Raw genomic sequence first — 25,884 nt, forward strand, 5'->3', positions numbered from 1 at the left:
CTGTTTAGAGGCTCCCTCCACCATGAATTGGTCCAAACTGGGTTTTTTAGAGGCTCCCTCCACCATGAATTGGTCCAAACTGGGCTGGTTAGAGGCTCCCTCCACCATGAATTGGTCCAAACTGGGGTGGTTAGAGGCTCCCTCCACCATTAATTGGTCCAAACTGGGCTGGTTAGAGGCTCCCTCCACCATTAATTGGTCCAAACTGGGCTGGTTAGAGGCTCCCTCCACCATGAATTTGCCCAAACTGGGCTGGTTAGAGGCTCCCTCCACCATGAATTGGTCCAAACTGGGGTTTTTAGAGGCTCCCTCCACCATGAATTGGTCCAAACTGGGGTTTTTAGAGTCTCCCTCCACCATGAATTGGTCCAAACTGGGGTTTTTAGAGGCTCCCTCCACCATGAATTTGCCCAAACTCTGCTGGTTAGAGGCTCAATCCACCCTGATTTTCAAAACAAATGTTGGTGCCAACCTCAACTTACTACAAGGGCCAAATTCACTGCTGGTGACAAGCTCTCCTCACTGCAAGTGCCAAATACACATGTTTCAAGGTGTTTTCCTACTGTCAGAGAGGTGGTATTGAGTGTGTAAAGTGTGTAGTTGTTAGGCTGTGATGTTGGGGTAATAGAGGGTCTTTGGTGTGTTAGATGCCCCCAGACATGCTTCCCCTGCTGTCCCAGTGTCATTCCAGAGGTGTTGGCATCATTTCCTGGGGTGTCATAGTGGACTTGGTGACCCTCCAGACACGGATTTGGGTTTCCCCCTTAACGAGTATCTGTTCCCCATAGACTATAATGGGGTTCGAAACCCGTTCGAACACACGAACATTGAGCGGCTGTTCGAATCGAATTTCGAACCTCGAACATTTTAGTGTTCGCTCATCTCTAATCTTAATCATTTTTAGTTCTAAATATTTGGTGTTTGCAACAGCCATTTCAGTTTGATATATCTAATAACTGATGGACACAGTAATATTTCAGGATTGAAATGAGGTTTATTGTACCAACAGAAAATGTGCAATATGCATTAAATCAAAATTTGACCTGTGCAAAAATATGGGCACCTCAACAGAAAAGTGACATTAATATTTAGTAGATCCTCCTTTTGCCTCTAGTCACTTCCTGTAGCTTTTAATGAGTTCCCGGATCCGGGATGAAGGTATTTTGGACCATTCCTCTTTACAAAACAATTCAAGTTCAGTTAAGTTTGATGGTCGCCGAGCATGGACAGCCTGCTTCAAATCATCCCACAGATGTTCAATGATATTCAGGTCTGGGGACTGGGATGGCCATTCCAGAACATTGTAATTGTTCCTCTGCATGAATGCCTGAGTCAATTTGGAGCGGTGTTTTGGATCATTGTCTTGCTGAAATATCCATCCCCGGCGTAACATCAACTTCATTACTGATTCTTGAACATTATTCTCAAGAATCTGCTGATACTGAGTGGAATCCATGCGACCATCAACTTTAACAAAATTCCCGGTGCCGGCATTGGCCACAAAGCCCCAAAGCATGATGGAACCTGCACCAAATTTTACAGTGGGTAGCAAGTGTTTTTCTTGGAATGCTGCTTTTTTTGGACGCCATGCATAACGCCTTTTTGTATGACCAAACAACTCAATCTTTGTTTCATCAGTCCACAGGACCTTCTTCCAAAATGAAGCTGGCTTGTCCAAATGTGCCTTTGCATACCTCAGGCGACTCTGTTTGTGCTGTGCTTGCAGAAACGGCTTCTTTCTCTTTTTTTTTTTTTTTTTTTTTTTAAATGTAGATTGTGAGCTCCACATAGAGCTCACAATGTACATTTTTCCCTATCAGTATGTCTTTTTTGGAATATGGGATGGAAATCCATGCAAACACGGGGAGAACATACAAACTCCTTGCAGATGTTTTTTTGTCCTTGGTGGGATTTGAACACCAGGACTCCAGCGCTGCAAGGCTGCAGTGCTAACCACTGAGCCACCGTGTGGCCCCGAAACGGCTTCTTTCTCATCACTCTCCCATACAGCTGCTCCTTGTGCAAAGTGCGCTGTATTGTTGACCGATGCACAGTGACACCATCTGCAGCACGATGATGCTGCAGCTCTTTGGAGGTGGTCTGTGGATTGTCCTTGACTGTTCTCACCATTCTTCTTTTCTGCCTTTCTGATATTTTTCTTGGCCTGCCACTTCTGAGCTTAACAAGAACTGTCCCTGTGGTCTTCCATTTCCTTACTATGTTCCTCACAATGGAAACTGACAGGTTAAATCTCTGAGACAACTTTTTGTATTCTTCCCATGAACAACTATGTTGAACAATCTTTGTTTTCAGATCATTTGAGAGTTGTTTTGAGTAGCCCATGATGCCACTCTTCAGAGGAGATTCAAATAGGAGAACAACTTGCAATTGGCCACCTTAAATACCTTTTCTCATGATTGGATACACCTGGCTATGAAGTTCAAAGCTCAGTGAGGTTACAAAACCAATTTTGTGCTTCAGTAAGTCAGTAAAAAGTAGTTAGGAGTATGCAAATCAATAAAATGATAAGGGTACCAAAATTTTTGCATCGGTCAAATTTTGGTTTAATGCATATTGCACATTTTCTGTTAGTACAATAGACCTCATTTCAATCCTGAAATATTACTGTGTCCATCAGTTATTAGATATATCAAATTGAAATGGCTGTTGCAAACACCAAAATATTTAGAACTAAAAATGATTAATATTAATAGGGGTGCCCAAACTTTTTCATAGGACTGTACCTGCTGTATGAATCAGCACAGACCCGGCAGCTAGTGCGGCCGTCATATTTAGTCACGCGCACAAGGACATAAATGTACATCCTGGTGCGCATAATGATTAACTAAGATTTTGTCCAGCCTATACTTTCTAGAAAGGATGAGAGTAAAAAATAATAAAAAGTAAATAGATGTTCCCAATCTAATGGCACTCAAACTTCTAAGTTTCACAGGTTCTCCTCCTGATCTCTACTTCTTAGACCCTCTCAAAATGCTTCAAAAACAGATTACAACAAAAATGATATATAAGATAAGATAGGGTGTTTATATTATGTAAACAAAATAGTGTGCCAGCTTTCTTATCAGATCCAGACGTGAGTGCCCAGTTTTTTTTCTTTCATCGGCATGTGTGAGTCAGATAAACTTCTGGCAACATATCTACACACGTTTAAATTAGAAACATTTGTAGATTTTCTATTTTTATATTTTTTTTTATGCAAGAAGCAAACCTTAAAGAATTCTATAAATACCACCATTTTTTTTTTTATTTCTATTAAATATGTTTGACATGCATACTATGTGCAGCACTGAATGTTTTGTCATTCAAGTCTATTCTGTAGAATATGTTTTTTATGCAACCTGCTAACTAATGTTTCATATGGAAGACTCACGTGAGGGGGCGTTCACACTACCGTTTGAATTTCATTATGAAAGTGTCCATTAAAAAAACCAAAAAAAACGGACACCTACTGTATAATAATGGACAGTAATGGACGTTAATGGAAGCTTAGGTGTCCGTATTTTCAATACATCTATTAACAAATCCATTATAAATACATTAAAACATAACACAAAATCATCACTAGTAGGTGTACTCTCAATAGTAACAGTGGTCCCCCATAGTGCTCCCATTATTATAAAAAAAAAGTCACCTGCTTGTTTCATGCTCCTGTAAAGCCTCCTTCACAATATCAGTAAAATTTAGAGGCTTTCCAGATCATCATTCAGAATGGGGAGCACCAGTCAGGAATATGTATAAACAGCACTTCTGAGACCAAAATTCTACATTAATCTTGTTTTTTGATGTAGCTTTGAAGTCAGTGCATGGGAATGCCAACAAGCCCAGCTTCCCCCTTCTGTGTCCTCCCATTTCACCAGTGTAATCTCCTTAAGTTACACTGTACCCCCACTATACTGATGTCATTGTTTGCTGCTTTAGTTGTAAAGAAGGCTACAGAAAGAGAGTGGAACATGACAAAAGCCAGAAAAATAAGAAAATTCAGCTACATGATTGGAATGATGGCAGGGAGAATGGAGCCATTTAGGTACAAAGGTATAAATAACAATCTATATAGGGAAACAGAATACATTATTAAACCCTGGTCCCAGAAAACCCTTTTAAAGCCAGAGTCTCATGCATCAGAAATGCCGCAATTTGTCCGTGGCAAAAAACTTATCATTTTACAGTACCTGCAAAGTGGGTGAGATTCTGGCTAATCCCATCCACATATTGCAGAAAAATATCCACAGCGGAAAGGCTGCAATTTAAAAAAACACTGGCATTTTATGTATAGAAATAAATGGGACAGGATGTCCATAGAGGAAAACTCTATGAACTCTCTGTGAAATGCACTGCAGAAAAAACACAACGCATTTCTACCACATTTTTTTCCACAGCACTTTTTGGCTGCTGCTCACATTCTTAGCCTAAGTATGACATAGGTAAAAAATCCCAAATTCCAAATACTCCACTAGCTCACATTGCTTCAGAAGTGTGGTGCAGGTCATGGGCCCCTTCTGCCCTGCGGCCCTGCTTCAGCAGCAGCGATGATGTGTGCTCACATACGTACTACAAACCTAAGGGCTAGTTCACACGGGGTATGTGACCGCGTATTTTGGTCCTGATTTTGAATAGGACCAAAATGCGCCTGCCACGATTGTCGCGGCTTCTGACAGTCGCGACTTCCCGCTCCAGAGTAGGCCCAAATGAATGGGTGCTGCCGTGTGGCGGACGCCGCAGCTTAGTCAGCCACGGAATCCGCCTGAAGAAAGGGCAGCTCGCTTCTTTTTTCCGTGAGCAGGAACAAACCGCTCATGGAAAAAAGGATGCTAGTGGTCTACATAAACCTCTATTGTGAGGGGGCAGATTTTGAGGTGGATTCGGCATCAAAATCTGCCCCCTCTTGCCCCATGTGAATGAGCCCTAAAGCAACCTATCGATTCTATGATGTGGACATGCAGAGGATGATGTGCTCTCACAGACTACAAACCTAAAGCAACCTGTTGATGATGTGGACATGCCAAGCATCCAATCCCAACCATTAGTGTTCAGCCAGTACTGCAGAATAAACTTTAAAACATCTTTAAATACAAAACTTATTTCTGTAAACCCTGAAAATCACTAATCTGGGCAAATAGAAAGAGGTAACAGCTGCTTCTCATAGTATGGCTATCCCTTAGCTATCCCTTAGCTTTACGATACTGTCATCATTTCTTTTATAAAAGGAAAGACTTATTGGTTCCGAATTGTAGGTCATGGCCTGTGTTGAGTCAACATTAAAATCTTTGCTAAAATTCCAATGTAGATTTCCAGCGTCTCAGCACTGTGTATATGACTGTTTCATAGCATTGGCTGTTCTTAATGGAAAGAGCTTACTCTAAGAGAGTTCTTGTATCCCAGGCTCACGTTATGTATAATAGTTTTACAGTTAAAACCACAAAGAAATATTTTTGTGGCTTGTGCGCTCATAGAAGTACAGCAGTGGATATACTAAGCAGAGATTCATGTTGACATAAGTTTGGATGACACAACTTTAACTAGACAGACCATTGCCGATCCAAAGATATTTAATAATCAGTCCATTTTTTAAAATTTGGACATGGAATCGGAGCACCATCCGAGCGCTGTTATTTATAGGCCTAAGCTGACTGATGTATGCATATTATTTCCTTCTTAGTGGTTTGATTATATATTTAATTATAATGTAAATGGCTTGTAGCACCTCAAAGATCAGTACATTATGTTTTCCTGGAACCGAATGAAGTCTTTCTTGAGAGCAGCAGGCCTGAAGCCATGAGGCCCCATTCTGAATGAATAGCAACTCAAAGTTAGACCAAGAGCACTGACAACAAACCAGGCGTATGTGAGAAATTCTTAAAGCTCCCAGGTCTAGATTATTACTCAAAACATATACTGCACCATCTGGTCCACTTTTCTCAACCCCTTACACCTTTCTTAATACCTTCACTTCCCTAGACCACCAGTCATATTGTTTAAACCCTTTACTGCCAAAGACTACACAAGTGCTAGAGAGAACACTCACAGCCCTCTCTGTCGGCACGCAAGTTGTCACCCCAGCCATGTTCCGGAATCGCTCAATAACGGGGAATCCAGGACAACTGTCCCAGATTCCTCAGCAAGCACTACCTTCAGGACTATGTGCAAATGCACATACTCCTGAAACCTGTTAGTGTAAGCCATGGGTCCACAGCTTACACTGACAGGACATTGTGACCTCTGCCCCAACCAAGTGTGAGATGTCATTCATCAGTGCCTGCTTTGCGGTGGAAGAAGGAGGCCACCCAAGTACAGGAGCATATAATACTGTGTGGAAGCCAATGTTGAGTATATCATACTGTGTTGGAGCCACTGTGGAGCACATTATAGTGTGTGGGGGCCACTGTGCAGCACATTATACTATGTGGGGAGCATTGTGGAGCACATTATATTGTGTTGGCTAGGTGATATCTTGTAAACTTGGCCCAACTCCTTTCACCCTTCCTCTGGCTTCAACTACCAGGAATGCTGACAATATCTTCTTGACTACTGTAGACCATCAGGGTATAATTATACTGCTTATTTTTCAAGCTTTAAAAAGCAGTCTAACAAAAGACACTTTTTTTTTCAAACCAGCATGTTTTGTGTGGTTTCAGATTGATTTGAAATTTGAATGGAATTTTGAGCCTCAGTGTAAAGCAGCATGATACATTGAAAAAACATTTCTAGGGGAGCACATTATTATAGCATAAACAAGGTTTATATTTGTTCTCTGGATTGTCTACAGTCTAAATATATTTATTATTTAAAAAATAAATAAATAAGTGCAATAATTTTACCCTGAACATCCTTTCTATTATTCAAGTGGTGAATAAAGCTGAGCTACAGACGTTAAAGGGGCTCTATTATTGGGAAAATTTATTTTTAGCTAAGCACATACTTTAGAAAGGCTATTCCATACATACCTTTTGTATGTAAATTGCCTCAGTAGTTTTTGAATGAGCCCTTTTTAATCATATGCTAATTAGCCTTCTCCGTGCACCGGAAGTGTCTCTGTGCACTGGCTGCTGTTCTGATGAATGATCTCCCTACTCTCATAGCAAACACAGACACTTCCAGTGCATGGAGAAGGCTAATTAGCATATGAATAAAAACTGACTTATTCAGTAACTACTGAGGCAATTTACATAAAAAAGGTACTTATGGAATAGCCTTTCTAAAGGCTATGCAAATGTGGACTTAAGTAAAAATGACTTTTCTCAATGATAGAGCCCTTTAACGGGATCCTATCACTCAGACACAATTTTTTCTATCACATGTAAAGAAATTAGGTCCGCACTCCTGTATTCCTTAAAATTTTATCTTTATTCCATCCTTTTAAAAGTTCATCTTCTAACAAGTACAAAGTGTGTAAAAACTCCCCAAAAGTGAATTAAGAAATCATCACTAGCTGACGCGTTTCTGAGCGTACTTGCCCCTTAGTCGTAGCCCATAACAATTTTTTCTATGTACCACGTCGGAATAGCCTTAAGAAATGCTATTTGTCTCCTACCTTTCGTCATCTTCTCCGCGCTGCCGTTCGCCTACAATCCTGTTTTTTCTCGGTATTGCAGTCGAACAGCGGCGCGGAGAAGACGACAAAAGGTAGGAGACGAATATCCTTTCTTAAGGCTATTCTGACGTGGTACCTAGAAAAAATTGTGTCTGAGTGATAGGATCCCTTTAAGCTTTGCTTTCCAGTCTCAGCAGCCATGAAAGCTTCATGCTAGTATTTATTTTATTCAATAGTTTTGATTGATTCAATGCTTGTTGTGATCATTGCTGTTTCAGCTTTCCTACAGAAAGTATGTGACATTCATCCCACTAGAACGTTTAGCATTCCTTCTGAATGGTCACCTCAATATTTAAATCATGTTGCTCTAGAAAATCTAAAGCATGCAATTTTCAAATGAACATGATTCACAGTGCACAAGAATGTCATCTCATCCTTCTGTACATTGCCAAATTTAAAGGGGTTAGATCCCTTTTTTTATATATATAAATTTTTTTGTAAGGAAATGGCAAAAAATTAGTTTCTGACGTTTTTTCAAATTTTTATGTTTTTTACTAGAGATGAGCGAACACTAAAATGTTCGAGGTTCGAAATTCGATTCGAACAGCCGCTCACTGTTCAAGTGTTCGAATGGGTTTCGAACCCCATTATAGTCTATGGGGAACATAAACTCGTTAAGGGGGAAACCCAAATTCGTGTCTGGAGGGTCACCAAGTCCACTATGACACCCCAGGAAATGATACCAACACCCTGGAATGACACTGGGACAGCAGGGGAAGCATGTCTGGGGGCATAAAAGTCACTTTATTTCATGGAAATCCCTGTCAGTTTGCGATTTTCGCAAGCTAACTTTTCCCCATAGAAATGCATTGGCCAGTGCTGATTGGCCAGAGTACGGAACTCGACCAATCAGCGCTGGCTCTGCTGGAGGAGGCGGAGTCTAAGATCGCTCCACACCAGTCTCCATTCAGGTCCGACCTTAGACTCCGCCTCCTCCGGCAGAGCCAGCGCTGATTGGCCGAAGGCTGGCCAATGCATTCCTATGCGAATGCAGAGACTTAGCAGTGCTGAGTCAGTTTTGCTCAACTACACATCTGATGCACACTCGGCACTGCTACATCAGATGTAGCAATCTGATGTAGCAGAGCCGAGGGTGCACTAGAACCCCTATGCAAACTCAGTTCACGCTAATAGAATGCATTGGCCAGCGCTGATTGGCCAATGCATTCTATTAGCCCGATGAAGTAGAGCTGAATGTGTGTGCTAAGCACACTCATTCAGCACTGCTTCATCACGCCAATACAATGCATTAGCCAGTGCTGATTGGCCAGAGTACGGAATTCGGCCAATCAGCGCTGGCCAATGCATTCTATTAGCCCGATGAAGTAGAGCTGAATGTGTGTGCTAAGCACACTCATTCAGCACTGCTTCATCACGCCAATACAATGCATTAGCCAGTGCTGATTGGCCAGAGTACGGAATTCGGCCAATCAGCGCTGGCTCTGCTGGAGGAGGCGGAGTCTAAGGTCGGACCTGAATGGAGACTGGTGTGGAGCGATCTTAGACTCCGCCTCCTCCAGCAGAGCCAGCGCTGATTGGCCGAATTCCGTACTCTGGCCAATCAGCGCTGGCCAATGCATTCTATTAGCCCGATGAAGTAGAGCTGAATGTGTGTGCTAAGCACACACATTCAGCACTGCTTCATCGGGCTAATAGAATGCATTGGCCAGCGCTGATTGGCCGAATTCCGTACTCTGGCCAATCAGCACTGGCCAATGCATTCTATTAGCTCGATGAAGTAGAGCTGAATGTGTGTGCTAAGCACACACATTCAGCACTGCTTCATCACGCCAATACAATGCATTAGCCAGTGCTGATTGGCCAGAGTACGGAATTCGGCCAATCAGCGCTGGCTCTGCTGGAGGAGGCGGAGTCTAAGATCGCTCCACACCAGTCTCCATTCAGGTCCGACCTTAGACTCCGCCTCCTCCGGCAGAGCCAGCGCTGATTGGCCGAAGGCTGGCCAATGCATTCCTATGCGAATGCAGAGACTTAGTAGTGCTGAGTCAGTTTTGCTCAACTACACATCTGATGCACACTCGGCACTGCTACATCAGATGTAGCAATCTGATGTAGCAGAGCCGAGGGTGCACTAGAACCCCTGTGCAAACTCAGTTCACGCTAATAGAATGCATTGGCCAGCGCTGATTGGCCAATGCATTCTATTAGCCTGATGAAGTAGAGCTGAATGTGTGTGCTAAGCACACTCATTCAGCACTGCTTCATCACGCCAATACAATGCATTAGCCAGTGCTGATTGGCCAGAGTACGGAATTCGGCCAATCAGCGCTGGCCAATGCATTCTATTAGCCCGATGAAGTAGAGCTGAATGTGTGTGCTAAGCACACACATTCAGCACTGCTTCATCACGCCAATACAATGCATTAGCCAGTGCTGATTGGCCAGAGTACGGAATTCGGCCAATCAGCGCTGGCCAATGCATTCTATTAGCCCGATGAAGTAGAGCTGAATGTGTGTGCTAAGCACACACATTCAGCACTGCTTCATCACGCCAATACAATGCATTAGCCAGTGCTGATTGGCCAGAGTACGGAATTCGGCCAATCAGCGCTGGCTCTGCTGGAGGAGGCGGAGTCTAAGGTCGGACCTGAATGGAGACTGGTGTGGAGCGATCTTAGACTCCGCCTCCTCCAGCAGAGCCAGCGCTGATTGGCCGAATTCCGTACTCTGGCCAATCAGCGCTGGCCAATGCATTCTATTAGCCCGATGAAGTAGAGCTGAATGTGTGTGCTAAGCACACACATTCAGCACTGCTTCATCACGCCAATACAATGCATTAGCCAGTGCTGATTGGCCAGAGTACGGAATTCGGCCAATCAGCGCTGGCCAATGCATTCTATTAGCCCGATGAAGTAGAGCTGAATGTGTGTGCTAAGCACACACATTCAGCACTGCTTCATCGGGCTAATAGAATGCATTGGCCAGCGCTGATTGGCCGAATTCCGTACTCTGGCCAATCAGCACTGGCCAATGCATTCTATTAGCCCGATGAAGTAGAGCTGAATGTGTGTGCTAAGCACACACATTCAGCACTGCTTCATCACGCCAATACAATGCATTAGCCAGTGCTGTTTGGCCAGAGTACGGAATTCGGCCAATCAGCGCTGGCTCTGCTGGAGGAGGCGGAGTCTAAGATCGCTCCACACCAGTCTCCATTCAGGTCCGACCTTAGACTCCGCCTCCTCCAGCAGAGCCAGCGCTGATTGGCCGAATTCCGTACTCTGGCCAATCAGCACTGGCTAATGCATTGTATTGGCGTGATGAAGCAGTGCTGAATGTGTGTGCTTAGCACACACATTCAGCTCTACTTCATCGGGCTAATAGAATGCATTGGCCAGCGCTGATTGGCCGAATTCCGTACTCTGGCCAATCAGCACTGGCTAATGCATTGTATTGGCGTGATGAAGCAGTGCTGAATGTGTGTGCTTAGCACACACATTCAGCTCTACTTCATCGGGCTAATAGAATGCATTGGCCAATCAGCGCTGGCCAATGCATTCTATTAGCGTGAACTGAGTTTGCACAGGGGTTCTAGTGCACCCTCGGCTCTGCTACATCAGATTGCTACATCTGATGTAGCAGTGCCGAGTGTGCATCAGATGTGTAGTTGAGCAAAACTGACTCAGCACTGCTAAGTCTCTGCATTCGCATAGGAATGCATTGGCCAGCCTTCGGCCAATCAGCGCTGGCTCTGCCGGAGGAGGCGGAGTCTAAGGTCGGACCTGAATGGAGACTGGTGTGGAGCGATCTTAGACTCCGCCTCCTCCAGCAGAGCCAGCGCTGATTGGTCGAGTTCCGTACTCTGGCCAATCAGCACTGGCTAATGCATTGTATTGGCGTGATGAAGCAGTGCTGAATGTGTGTGCTTAGCACACACATTCAGCTCTACTTCATCGGGCTAATAGAATGCATTGGCCAGCGCTGATTGGCCGAATTCCGTACTCTGGCCAATCAGCACTGGCTAATGCATTGTATTGGCGTGATGAAGCAGTGCTGAATGAGTGTGCTTAGCACACACATTCAGCTCTACTTCATCAGGCTAATAGAATACATTGGCCAATCAGCGCTGGCCAATGCATTCTATTAGCTTGATGAAGCAGAGTGTGCACAAGGGTTCAAGCGCACCCTCGGCTCTGATGTAGCAGAGCTGAGGGTGCACAAGGGTTCAAGTGCACCCTCGGCTCTCCTACATCAGAGCCGAGGGTGCGCTTGAACCCTTGTGCAGCCTCGGCTCTGCTACATCAGAGCCGAGGGTGCGCTTGAACCCTTGTGCACACTCTGCTTCATCAAGCTAATAGAATGCATTGGCCAGCGCTGATTGGCCAGAGTACGGAATTCGGCCAATCAGCGCTGGCCAATGCATCCCTATGGGAAAAAGTTTATCTCACAAAAATCACAATTACACACCCGATAGAGCCCCAAAAAGTTATTTTTAATAACATTCCCCCCTAAATAAAGGTTATCCCTAGCTATCCCTGCCTGTACAGCTATCCCTGTCTCTTAGTCACAAAGTTCACATTCTCATATGACCCGGATTTGAAATCCACTATTCGTCTAAAATGGAGGTCACCTGATTTCGGCAGCCAATGACTTTTTCCAATTTTTTTCAATGCCCCCAGTGTCGTAGTTCCTGTCCCACCTCCCCTGCGCTGTTATTGGTGCAAAAAAGGCGCCAGGGAAGGTGGGAGGGGAATCGAATTTTGGCGCACTTTACCACGCGGTGTTCGATTCGATTCGAACATGGCGAACACCCTGATATCCGATCGAACATGTGTTCGATAGAACACTGTTCGCTCATCTCTATTTTTTACCCAATGTTCACCATGCAGGTGAAATAATGTTTCAGTTTTATTGTACAGGTTGTTGCAGAGGCAGCGATACCAAATATGCATTAAAGCTCCAAAATGTCCCTTTCTATATATATAGGAAAGGGACATTTTGGAGCTTTTTTCATTTACTATTTTTTTTTTTAAACTCTTTTTTATTACTTTTTACATTTTCTACATGTTCCACTAAGAGACCTGAACCAGAGATGCTCTGATCTACATGTATTGCAGTTTATAGAGGAAGTCAACTGATTTCCTCACATCTCGGCAGGATTAACTGGGTATTGAGGGCTCCTAGCATCCAGAGGTCACTAGCCAGACCACAGGGTGCAGAAAATACATATCGGCACCCCTCGATTTCGCCATGCAGGGTGCCGACAGGGGTCAATTAGATGTCAGAAACCCCTTGGATGCCATACTCAGCTGCCAGCGGGGGTTATGAGTGGTATCTTCTCATGTAGGCACCCTGAGGCACCAGGGCTTGGTAGCGATCAATACTTCTGCATCTTTTATAGATATACCTATGCTGTGCATGTACAGCAACCCATTGGAAGGAATTAGAAGACTAAGAGGAGTAGTGCTTGAAACTTGTACTTGTAATGTTGGCAATAAAATTCAATCAATTTCCTCTAGCTCTCCTCCTGGCTTGATGCAGAGCTGAGTCGACCTGCTGTGTACCTGATAATGTTAGTCGCTCCCCTTTCTCCTTCCTGAGTCACCTCCTAATGGTCTTCAGCCCTCCCTTCTGGGCTGTTGGAGTGAGATTCAGGAAACTTGAGGTTATAGGAAAACTGGTAACACATAATTTTACTTGAAACATGGCAGCAAGTCAACCAATAGCTTCTAGTAATGGAGGTACAATCTTAGTAATACTTGACCTGTGAGGATGAGGTGACTCAGCAGATGGTACTACCAAAGTGCTGTTTTTTTTACAATGGGACATACTACTGTGTTCAGTTTGATATGGAACATTATACTGTGTGCAGTGGCTGCTAAGGGACATAGTACTGTGTGGAGGCGCCACTATGTGATATAACACCATGTGGAGGGGCCACTGTGAGACATTATACTGTATGGAGGCTGATATGGGCAGCCCCTGCTCTATACCTAGATACCATCTCAGTTGCCAAGTGTGTCTTCAGTATATCAAAATAAATTGGGAAATTTTTTAAATAATCTACCCAGCATATTATGTAGAAGCATAACCTGAAGTAGTGTGTGTACTTTCTATGCCAGAGATAGCTGGGGACTTACTTGGCTCTGAGCCAGGTTTTATTCATATACGACAATTATGTAGATGGTTGTTGTGGGAAGTATATTTCTCCCAGATTCCTCCTCCTATTTGAAGCAGCAGGCAGTGGCCCTCACCTGTCCATTCAGACAGGATGGATATTTAAGAGGGCAGTTCTCTCTCCGCTTGAGAGCATAGAAAGCCTGCCGTCTGAGAGACACAAATGAGCAAGAGGTTGCTGAACTTCGTTTGGTTTGCAAGCTAGCTAAGGATGTTTAACACCTAGTGAGTGCAGAGAAGGTGGTAGATGTCACTCAAGCAGCGGGGGGGGGGGGGCAGTTGCTGGGAAGAATTAGGGGGTGATACCTAGAGCAGAGAGTGAATCCCTGGCAGATGAAGAAACACCCCAAAAATTCCTTATAATGCTAATTTGTATAAAAAAGCTGATTTTCATGAAATTGGAGCTGCAATGCAGAATAAGAAATATATCTTTGAGATACTGTTCGATTTCCCAGACTTCCTTTAAAATGTATATGTTTCATCAAAACCAGGCCAAACAGCAGCAGATAGTTGTAGCTGACACTGGGTCAGGTTTTATTGATAGGGTTGCAGGTATACAGAAAATAAAAGAAGACAGCAGTAAAAGATAATTCGGCAGATAAATCATGGGAAATGTAGTTTGTCCACAAATTCATTGCATATAAATAATAGTGATACAAGGAGCAGCAAGTAAAGGCACTGCTGTGGATGTATTTGAAGATAATTTTCAAAGCTGACCGAGGTGCTATTTTGCTGTTGATTGCTGCCACCCGGAGCCAGCATCCCTTTCTTATGACAGCCAGGACTGTATTGAACACTCCCAGGCTTGTCTGCCATTACGTAAGGCAAGCTCCTTCATGCGATGATGCTGAGCTGTAAGGGATGACCCCTCTGACAGTAAAAGGCTATGCAAAGAGTATAGTCAGGGTGATGGTAGGCTGTAAGGCCCACCCTTCTGACAGTAAGGAGATATCCGCCACCAATATCTCCAGCATCGGAGCACGTCAGCTTTCTAGCAGTATATAATACAGCACCTTGATGAGGACGTGTTAATGTTGCTGTTACTGTTAATATTTTACTTACTATAGTAGTTGAATTCTAAGAAATACATAGCAGTGTAAGCCTATAGTAGTTCATGTTCTATATGTATGACTTTTATAGAATGAATGATGCAGATTCTAGAGACAGTTATTTGTTACAGATTGCTTTTATAGAAATACTATGAACATGTTAAAATAGTCATGTCTACAGCCTTTGTTAGAAAGTGATTCCCAGGCCAACTATCTGTTCACAGAAAATTCTGACTTTTGATAGAAACCATATATGGAGTCCTCACCACAAACTCCACAGGGGAGTTTGCAAGTCATTTTACAGTATATTTTAGAAACTGTCTATAGTTTGCCACGTTGTAGCTTTATTTTTATTAGGCAGGCTTATCATATCCATAATCTAGCACTCCTATGTTTACTCCCTCTCTACCTCCGCGCTTTAAGGGGTTTTACGGCTCCTTTTTCATACTGAGAACCGCGGGATTTGTTTTTGTTTTCAAACTTACATAGTTACATAGTAGATGAGGTTGGATAAAGACATGAGTCCATCAAGTCCAACCTATAACCCTACAATCCCCTACAGTGTTGATCCAGGGGAAGGCAAAAAACCCCATGAGGCTCATGCCAATTGCCTTATTTCAGGGGAAAAAATTCCTTCCCGACTCCAAATATGGCAGTCAGTATAAAACCCTGGATCAACGTGTCCTTAAAATCTAGAGACCATAACCCATTATATTTTTCTCTTCAAGAAAGGCATCGAGGCCCACTTTGAACTTGTTCAGTGAATCCGCCATCACCACTTCCTGGGGCAGAGAGTTCCAGAGCCTCGTTGTTCTTACTGTGAAGAATCCCCTTCTATGTTTCTGGTGAAACCTTCTCTCCTCCAGACGTAGAGGATGTCCTCTTGTCACTGTCACTGGCCTAGGAGTAAAAATATCCTTAGAAAGTTCTTTGTATTGTCCCTTCATGTATTTGTACATTGTTATTAGATCTCCCCGTAGACGTCTTTTCTCTAAACTGAATAACCCCAAGTTTGTTAATCTATCGTTGTACTCCAGTCCACCCATTCCCCTAATCATTTTGGTTGCCCATCTTTGCACTTTTTCAAGTTCACTTATGTCTTTCTTGTATATCGGGGCCCAAAATTGCGCACAATATTCTAAGTGTGGCCGTACCAGTGATTTGTATAGAGGCATAACTATGTCCTTGTCATGAGAATCTAGACCTCTTTTGATGCATCTCATAACTTTATATGCCTTGGCAGCAGCTGCCTGGCACTGGTCATTAAAGGTAAGCTTGCTGTCCACCAAAATCCCTAAGTCTTTTTCATTGACAGTCTTACCCAGTAATTTACTATTTAGTACATAGTCATACATTTTATTACGTCGCCCAAAGTGCATTACTTTACATTTGTCAACATTAAACTTCATTTGCCAAGTCTCCGCCCATGCTTCCAGTTTCCTTAGATCCCCTTGTAATATTCTACTATCCTCCTCATTATTGATTACCCTACAAAGTTTAGTATCATCTGCAAATATAGACACCCTGCTTTGTAAACCCTGTAACTTACATACATTTTTGAAAAATGTAGCATATTAAATTTACCTGTGAAAATGCTATGTTTTTCCCATAGACTGAAGGCAAAAATTAAAAATGCAGTGGAAAGGCAGTGAAACAATGCAAACAATTCCCGTGCTGTTTTTTGTCTGCAGTGTTTTTCAGATGTGTTTCACTATGTAAAGTTTTATTCTAAAACCAGAAGGGGAGTTAGCATGGAGGTGGGGGAGTAAGAGAGGAAAGAGACCCCAGGGCCACTGCCTCTTGTGGGATCCACCCTGTGGCTCACACATTCAACTATGCTGATATAGTTCACACTGACACTAAAACAGTTGAAATGTATTATCACTTCACAGGACTTCTGAGAAGAGAAGAGAGGCAGAAGAATATGGGAGTATAAACTCATGACCACCTTTGACACATTTCAGAGGGGGTTAAATCTGTCCCATGGTTTTATGTCTTTGTACAACAACTAAGCATCACATCACTAATCAAAGGGACCATAAACCTCAGAGGGCTGTCCTGTGAACTGATCATTTGTTTTTTTTTTACTTATTTATTTGTGTGTACTGCTTTCCATCACTTGTCACTTGATTCCTTTGCCCTTTTTGAGTATAAGTATGCATGCCTTCAGAAATTGTGTCATACCGTGCCTGATGAAGAGGCCTAGTAGTCTCGAAAGCTTGCAATCTGTCATCATTTTTGTTAGTCATTAAAAAGGTATCAACTACTGAAGACTCAATCTTTATTTCATATAAGTATAAGCAAAGAATTTAAAGTCATCATCACTATAAGACCTACATAATATAGCACAAACATGTATACAGTATTCAGTTAGTTCTTTGAATCCAGTGCTTATAACCAGAGTACATATCAAGGCTATATTCACTTTACTGTTTTGTACCATTTTCCTTAAGTTTGTAACAGATATAGCAACCATTTCTATTCCTTTTTATAGAACTCAAAGTAAAGCACGGTCGGACTTTAAAGCCTAGCTTTAGGAGGTAGGCCTCATGACAGGGACACCTGCAGTGGACTGAGAGGGACAGGTAAGGGTTAAATTGTTAGCCGTTGTAAGGGGAGGAGGGGGAGGGAGGTTTGGAGGGAGGTATTTAAAGGAATGGCGGGAAAATTCCCGCCAGTCAGGGAAAAGACAGTGAGCAGGCAACAACCTCACTCACCCTCCCTTTTTGCGGATCAGTTTTGAAATAGTGTTTTGTCACAGTGGCTAGGCAGGGGGTCCTCGAAGTTGGGAGTATGGAAAATGGTTGGGATGGGGGGGGTCTCCCTATGGCCATTTCGGAATTTGTCAGGCTTGGAATGTGGATGGAGGCTGAGCACCAAGGAGCTATAACAGCTTGGTGCCCCCAAGCTAGTGGAATGGCTGGAGGTAATACACAATAGTGCTAGGGGATATGGTGTTGGTCGTTGGCGACCTGAATTTATTGCGGCTTCGAGGACCTCCTTCGTCAGGTAATGGGATTTGCAGATTTATATTGTTTGGGAGTTAAAAATATATAGCGTCTAGGGAGTTGTAAAAGGTTGGGTTAATATGTTGGCACTTTAAGAAGTTATTTAATTAAAATTACTTAATAAATACGGCTGTTGTGACCTATTTAATCCATGACTGTCTCCTGTCATTATTTGGGTAAAGGGAACAACTGGGCGATGCTCTTTTCATGATGGAATACAACAGTTTATTTCATTATCAGTTAATTTTCATACAAATGTCTGAAATCCTTTGATAGATCTGTTATACTTTTTTTTTTTATAAACCATTATCCACATTAATATTTTTTTTTAGTCTAAAAAACACATAAAGTCAAACACTAGTGTAAACCCAAATATATTGGAAGCAAAAATCGCCAGGATTTTTTTAGTATCCAGGTCTACTTGGAGTAAGTAAACATAATAAGCAAACATAGTACACTACACAACATATGAAATATACCATTTTGACCCTCACTTAATAAAACACAGGAAACACTCATCATCCATGTCATCTCAACACGTGAGGAAAATCAGTCATGCATAAACCTGCCAACCTGATATTGTTCTATAATGTGATCTAGCCATAAAGTCTGGAAGGTCATGTTTAGCTCAAATGCCTTATGCTTTACAACAGGAGTCCTCAAACTTTTTAAACAGTGGGCCGGAGGCAGAGCAGATCGCACAGACATCGGTAGCGGTGCCCTCCAATAGGTAAAGTGAAGTGCACTCCATGGCCTGGCCTGAGCTCCCCAGGGGCTTCATTATAAATGCACGCCTGCCAGCGTTGTCGGTGGGGCCAGACAGAAGTGCTTGGTGGGCCGCATGTGGCCCGCGGGCCGCAGTTTGAGGACCCCTGCTTTACAAGAAGAGAACCTGCCATATGCACATAGGCACACAAACTACTTAAAGGGGCTCTATCATTGGGAAAAGTCATTTTTAACTAATCACATCCTTGCATAGCCTTTAGAAAGGCTATTCCACACCTAGCTATAGTATGTAGATTGCCTCAGTGGTTTCTGAATAAGTCTGTTTTTATTCATATGCTAATGAGCTTCCAGCCAGCACAGGAAGTTCCCAGCAGCACTCGTCCCTGCTATTATCTCCTATGTGTGTGTGCAAACAGCAATCTGAGTCATCAAAAGCAGCAGCAGCCTATGCATAGGAAACAATAGCAAAGAGGGTGCACGATGCATTGTGCACCAGTCTAATAAGAATATGAATAAAAACAGACTTATTCAGAAACCACTGCGGCAATTTACATACTAAAGGTAGGTGTGGAATAGCCTTTCTAAAAGCTATGCAGGGATGTGTTAAAAATGACTTTTCCCAATGATAGAAGCCCTTTAATACACAGCCTGTCAGGACTGAAACACCAGGCAGAGGAAAGTGGTTGGGGCCTTAGCATGTGACTGGAGATGTTAAAAGGATCATGTGGCTGACACCATTATGGAGAATTTGGCTGGCAATGTTTACAAGATTGTGGTTGGCATTGCTATGGGGATTGCATCTGGCACTGGTATGAAGCAATGTGGCTGACACTTTTAGGTTTTCTTTGTTGTAAGAGCACCAACTATGACTGAGAAATGTTTGTGTTTGCGCACTGAATTATGTACATGTGTCTTTGTATGATACTAAAATATCCCCTTTCACAAATTCCTCCATATGTCCCAATGCCCAGACTAGACTAGAATCCTAGAGTAGTAAATCATTTTACAGAAACTTGAAACTTCCTTTTGTAAATTATACTTAATGTCCATAGTTTTTACAAACCTTTGTCCCAGACATTAAATCCAAAATCTTCAATGCGCTGTCAAAAATGGCATACTGGTCCCATTCATTTTCATAAGGCCACAGTGCCTTAGAAAAAAGGAAGTCTTGAATTTGTAGAAATTGGGAGTTAATCTTATTGTCCGGGATAGAGCATTCCAGAGAAGTGGTACAACTCGGTAGAAGTCTTCTGTACGAGCGTGGGAGGTTCTGATAATAGAGGATTTAAGTCTGAGGTCATTGAGTGAACGGAGAGCACAGGTTGGGCGGTAGACAGAGATGAGGGAGGAAGTCATGACTTTTTTCATCCGGTTCTACCTCCTTCAGTTTTTTAAATGGACATAAAGAATGTATGACATACAGATGAAAAGGCAAAGACAGAAAACTGCTGAAAAAAAGTTAAATTTTTATTGTTGACAGAGGTAAAATCAATAAAGTCAATAAGGCCTAACCATAGACTCAAAAAGTCATCACATATGTGCATTTAAAGGACATATATTGTCTCTCCTAATCTTCAGGATAAACTCAGTGAGTATTCACAGAATTTAATTTAAGGCCAGGGCCAAACGTGGTATTTTTACAGTACCTGCAAAGTGTGTGAAACTAGTGAATGTCTAATCCTATTCACACATTGCAGAATAAAATTTGCAGTGGAAATGCTAGGATTTCAAAAACGTGTTTTTGCAAATCGCAGCATGTCAATTCTACCTATGGTAATGCAGGCATTGACGTCTAAGGCTGAATTCACACGGAGTAAACTGGCACGCAATCTGGCACGTATACACGTGTCAGAGTTTGCGCGCTCAAAAAAGATCCTATTGATTTCAATGGGGATTACGATTGTATAACGCGCATTTTTTGCACCCGTATTTTTGCGGCCTCGTAATTTCTAGGCCTCGGGCAAAGCCGACTGCGCATGCCCTCGGCCCCAAGAAAAATGGCCGCTTACACAGTAAGTAATACCCAGTAAGAGATTGTGGAACGGCATTGAGATATTATAAACTGTGCAAGAGCAGCTCAGGGTACACCCACAAATTGAGGGTTTATGAAGGAAGGGACACAAAACTTGAGCCCCCAGAATACCCCCCAATCCTAGGAGTTAGTAGGGAAATAGTGTGGTATCTGCTGCACCCACTGCTGGACCAGGATTATTACCTCAATAACTTCTACACTAGCATACCTCTCTTTAGCTTCCTCAAATCCAGAGGAACTGTAGCTTGTGGGACAGTGCGCAGAAATCAAACGTACAGGTTGCCCAGCCCCTCAGAAGGGATGAGAGTAGGGCCATCTGCAATGAGAATATGCTGTTGGTCAAGTAAAATGACAAGAGGGATGTCCTTGTACTGACCACATTTCATGACAACGGCAGCACCACTGTCCCTCTGTGTGGTACCAGTACCCTCACCCCCTAGCCAGACTGCATCCTGGCATACAATAAATACATGGGAGTGGTTGATCCATCTGATCAAGTCCTGAAGCCCTACAGTGCCATGTGAAAAACAAGAGTGTGGTAGAAAAAGCTGGTCGTGCACATGTTCATATGGCATTGTATAACTCTTACGTGCTATCATGTTATGCAGGCAGGACAGGAACTTTACTTGAGTTTCAGGAGAAAATTATCGAGGCCCTGATATTTGGGAACTAGGAAGTGCCAGGCCTCAGTACTTCTGAAACTAAAGGTGCCCGTATTGTACCAGGGCAACATTTTCCTTTTGAAATCTCAGAAACTGCAAAAAAATGGAACGACCCAAAAAGGTATAAATTATGTTTCAAATGGGGAATAAGGAAAGACACAATTTATTAGTGTGACACCTGCCCTGAAAAACCAGGCATGCACATGAAGGAGTGTTTCAGACTATAACAGACATCCATGGATTATTCATTTTATAATTTATTTTCAAAGAAATATCACCTCCTAATACTGTGATATACTCTGCACAGATTTACCTTTCATCCTGCACCTGATGTACCAGAACATATTGGGTGTTGTCAAATTCAGGAGAAATTGTGTAACAAAATGTGGGCTGCAATTTATCCTTTACCCCCTTGTGAAAATGAAAGATTTGGGGCTAAAGTGACATTTTATTATTAAAAAAAAAAAAAAAGTATTTTTTTTTTTTTTTTTTCATTTTTACATCTCAATGGTAAAAAAATATCTGTGAAATAAACGTAGGGTCATAGTGCTCACTATACCCCTTGGCAAATTCTTTGAGGGGTGTAGTTTCCAAAAAGGGGTCACATTTTGGGAGCTTCCACTGGTTTGGCACCTTGGGGGCTCTGCAAATGGGACATGGTGCCTGAAACTGATTCGAACAAAATCTGCCCTCCAAAATCCCAATAGCGCTCCTTCCGATCTTTACCCTACATTATTTTACATCCTCACTGTATTAACATTTCCAGAAAGCACAAAAATTCCACAAATATTTTACTATGTGATAGTGACATATTGCGGCAAATTTACATCTGAGTCCTGACATAACAATGGTGTTGGTGATATACAGATTTCTAAAGAATGTGTTGAGGAAACTTAATACTAACATATGTATTTTTTTTGTAGAAAATTTTGTGTTTATGTGTACAAACATATTGTAAAACAGGTAAAAATTGGCAATGTCTTCAGCTTCATGTGGATTTCTGCAATACCGCTTAGCAGTCTGGTAATGTAGAGGTTAAATGATAAAGCATCCTTACAAAGCTTTCCAGCTCTAGTCATATACAGTGGGCGGGAGACTTTGGATAGAGGGGGCCTGCTGCTTACATAGAAAAACTTCCTGAAGTTGACAGGACAACGTGGTTTGCTATTCAAGGCACTGGCAGCTATCTCACTCACACAGACACTAAGCAGGTCCTTCATTTACTCCTCGGTATCATAGAGGATAGTATACTACAGCATGATGGGGAGGAACGTGTTGCTGCTGTGTTCTCTGAGTTGGTTATTCCTGACCTTCACTGTATTGGCCACTCACCTGAATATACCTGAGAAACATCACCATAAGGTGCAGCATGGGCACTGCAGCTATACTTTCCTCCTCCCTGAGATTGACAACTGCCACTCACCTCCTTCTGACTACCAGATGTCCAACTCCTTGCAAAGGGATGCACCTGTGCAGGATGACCGCCAATGGCCGATCAACAGGATCCGAGAACTTGAGAATATCATGGAGAACAACACACAGTGGCTGCTAAAGGTAGGAGCTGGATTTCTGCTTTGCTACTAAGTGATATAATGAATTAATTAAGCAATTAGTAACATTACAAACGTATCTATACGTACAGAGAGAGACCTCAGGTTTGGATATTTACATACATTTTCCAGTTTAGATTTTTGCAATAAGTATTAGATGTAAATGGAAAGAATCAATTCCACTGGACTTGGAAATAATATACCATTCTAAAGATATCCTGATCCAGTTCTAGAGGATATGCTAGGCTAGTAGAAATATTTATATTATCAGTAATCACTGAATCTTTTCATTTTCTGATCTGATAGACCAAAAACCAACCATTATGATTGTTTATTTGTCTTTTTGCATGTAAATGGGTGGCTAAAATAATACACAAGCAGGATGTCAGTCTGATTTGTGGACAAAACGATCCCTGGTAAATCAAACCTAGCTCTAACAATAAAATTCTATAAACAATAAAAGTTAGACTTAACAAATCAATTTATTTCATCCCTGTGTCCGATGTGTCCTTCACCAGCCAGGAATGGCTTCCTGAACAACACCACTATAATCCACATACAATATACTGTGTTATTTTTACAAATGATATAGTTATTTCATGTGGTTACAAATTCTATTAAAAGGAATCAGCCACCAGAGTGAAACATATTAAACCATCAACACATGTTAGATGGCTCAGGCTCACCAAGATGTAACACATTTTCCCCATGAAAATTTGCGCATCACTTGCACGGGTATTCATTTTTTCACACTATGCAAATGAGCAGTCTGGTGCACCAAAGGCTGTTTCGTTGCTCTAAATTGCTGAAAAACGCCAACGTGAATGTGAGAACACAGGGCCAAGCGAGATTTCATCATAGCTCCCTGTCACTCAAATATGGGAGAGGAGAAGAAGGATGTATTAGAGCAGTTTAGATGAACAGAGTTGCCCTGAGTGATCCAGACTGTTCATTTGTATAATGTGAATTAAATGAATATCTTGGCAATTAAGGCACAAATTCTCATGTAGTAAAAGGTGAAAGGTGTTCTATTCAGATAAGATAGGATAATCCTTTACTAGTCCCACCATGGGGAAATTCATTGTGTTCCAGCAGCATGGATAATACAATAATAATACAAGAAAAGTTTGACCTATCTAACTACGTCACTCTTTAAATACATTTTTTTTGTATTGTTACTTTTCGTCCCAATATTTATAACTAAATGATGTATGATTCTACAATTTGTATGTTATATAAATGTCTACATATTCTTGATAAATGCTACATTAAAGCTAACCAGGTAAAGTGCACCTGCGACTAGAAGACAGGACACAAAGGCTGGACAGTACTTGGTGGGGAACTACTATGTCCAGCAATCACTACTACTCATAGGCAGTGGTTTACTGCTTCTTCGTCTCCTAGATATAGAAATGAGAAGGGGGGTTGAAAAAGGTCTTAGCACTGTGAGTGCATTTAATTGTGGGGATCATATAGATGCCTTCATTTTCTATTTAGGGGGCTCCTTTTCAATGCCCCCTACTGTAGTATGCAAAAAAATAAATGTAAGGCTGGATTCATACTAGCGTTGGAGTTTCCATAGGAGACTCCGCCAGTAAATGCACCTAAAATAGAGAGAAAAGTACTGTAAGGAGGATATGGCATTACAGTGATTGTGATTGTAAAATGCAGGATTATTTTCCACTGCATTTATAACACATGGGGCCCCAGCCTTAAAATGACACGGATCACAGGCTATATCACTAAGGGCTCGTTCACATCTGCGCCCGTCACTCCGTTATGCAGGTTTCCGTTTCCTGCACAAAACAGAGGCAAGAGACAGATACCTGCAGGAGTCTTTCTCACCCATTCATTTGAATGGGTGAGAAAGATGTCCGGCCGTGAGCGGCGGTGAGCGTTTTATGCTCTCCGCCGCGAAACCGGGTTTTTTAACCCGGACACAGAGTCGGACATGCAGTACTCTGTGTCCGGATTTAAAAAAACGGTTTCGCGGTGAAGAGCATAAAACGCTCACCGCCGCTCACGGCCGGACCCGGTCTGTGCGTTCCGTCTTCTTGCATGTGGAAGACGGAAAGCACAGAACGGAGACCCGAACGCAGGTGTGAACCTAGCGTAAGTAGTTCCCTTTGACCTTAAAATTTATTAAGTAAAATATTCCAGAGCTCTTGGGTAATTTGTGCCAAAGTTGACCAATATGCCTTGCACCACATTTATTGATTTAGGCTAAGGCCCCATGCAGCGAATCGCTGCAGAAAAGACTGCGGCGGTTTTTCGAATAAAGTCCACAGAGTTTTCCTCTGCGGACTTTCTGCCTCTATTATACCTATACAGACACACCAGTATTTCTGTAGGTAAATTGACAAGCTGCGATTTACAAAAACTTAAGTGTTTTGGAAACTACAGAATTTTAGCTGTAGATTTTTTTCTGCAGGCTGTGGTATATCCACTGCAGACAAAATGCTGCGTTTTAGCTACATAGTACATTTGTACAAAAAGGGAGCCTGCCAAAGTGGCCAGTGGTAGTCTGAATTGTGACACTGTGAAAAACATTCAAAAAAAATTTGGCAATGTTTTCTGCATAAAACAACTAATAAAATGTGATATATCTGGCACATTTTAAGACTGTCTAGTCTAACCCCTCGTTCACATCTGCGTTTGGTAATCTGTTTGGGAAGTCCGCATGGGGACCCCCCTGAATGGAATACCAAACTCATTAGCAAGCAGTGTGCAGTGAAAGCACACGGACCCCATAGACTATAATGGGGTCCGTGTGGTCTCTGCATGCTGCCCGCACGAATAATGCAGACATGAAAGTAGATCACAAAGTACTTTTCTGTCCACATGTTCCATGCGAACACGACATGGAAAGCACTCAGCCCCCATTATAGTCTATGGGGTCCGTGTGCTTTCACCTCACACACCGCTTGCCAATGTTTTTGGTATTCCATTTGGGGCGGGTCCCCAAATGGATTGCTAAACGCAAATGTGAACAAGGGGTAAGGCTGCAGTAGCAATAGCGGTGTGTGGCTGTTTGGGGTCTCCGTCCCCCATTCCACTTAAAATCTACAGAGAGAAAAGTCCTCCAAGCAGGAATTTTCTCTCCGCTGATT

General features: G+C 42.5%; 1 protein-coding gene across 2 annotated transcripts in view; it reads left to right on the top strand.

The window, feature by feature from the left end:
* Positions 1-22,481: 22,481 nt before the first annotated feature.
* LOC142195043 (angiopoietin-2-like) overlaps positions 22,482-25,884 on the top strand; it is a 53,858-nt gene continuing 50,455 nt past the window's right edge. Inside the window, exon 1 of one of the 2 annotated variants that reach the window (XM_075264554.1) lies at positions 22,482-22,778. In XM_075264554.1, the coding sequence (XP_075120655.1) occupies positions 22,482-22,778 (297 nt within the window). The remainder of the gene's footprint in view (positions 22,779-25,884) is intronic. The other variant, XM_075264553.1, reaches the window with a different exon arrangement.

The sequence above is a fragment of the Leptodactylus fuscus genome, chromosome 2, assembly GCF_031893055.1.
Source record: "Leptodactylus fuscus isolate aLepFus1 chromosome 2, aLepFus1.hap2, whole genome shotgun sequence".
Taxonomy (NCBI): domain Eukaryota; kingdom Metazoa; phylum Chordata; class Amphibia; order Anura; family Leptodactylidae; genus Leptodactylus; species Leptodactylus fuscus.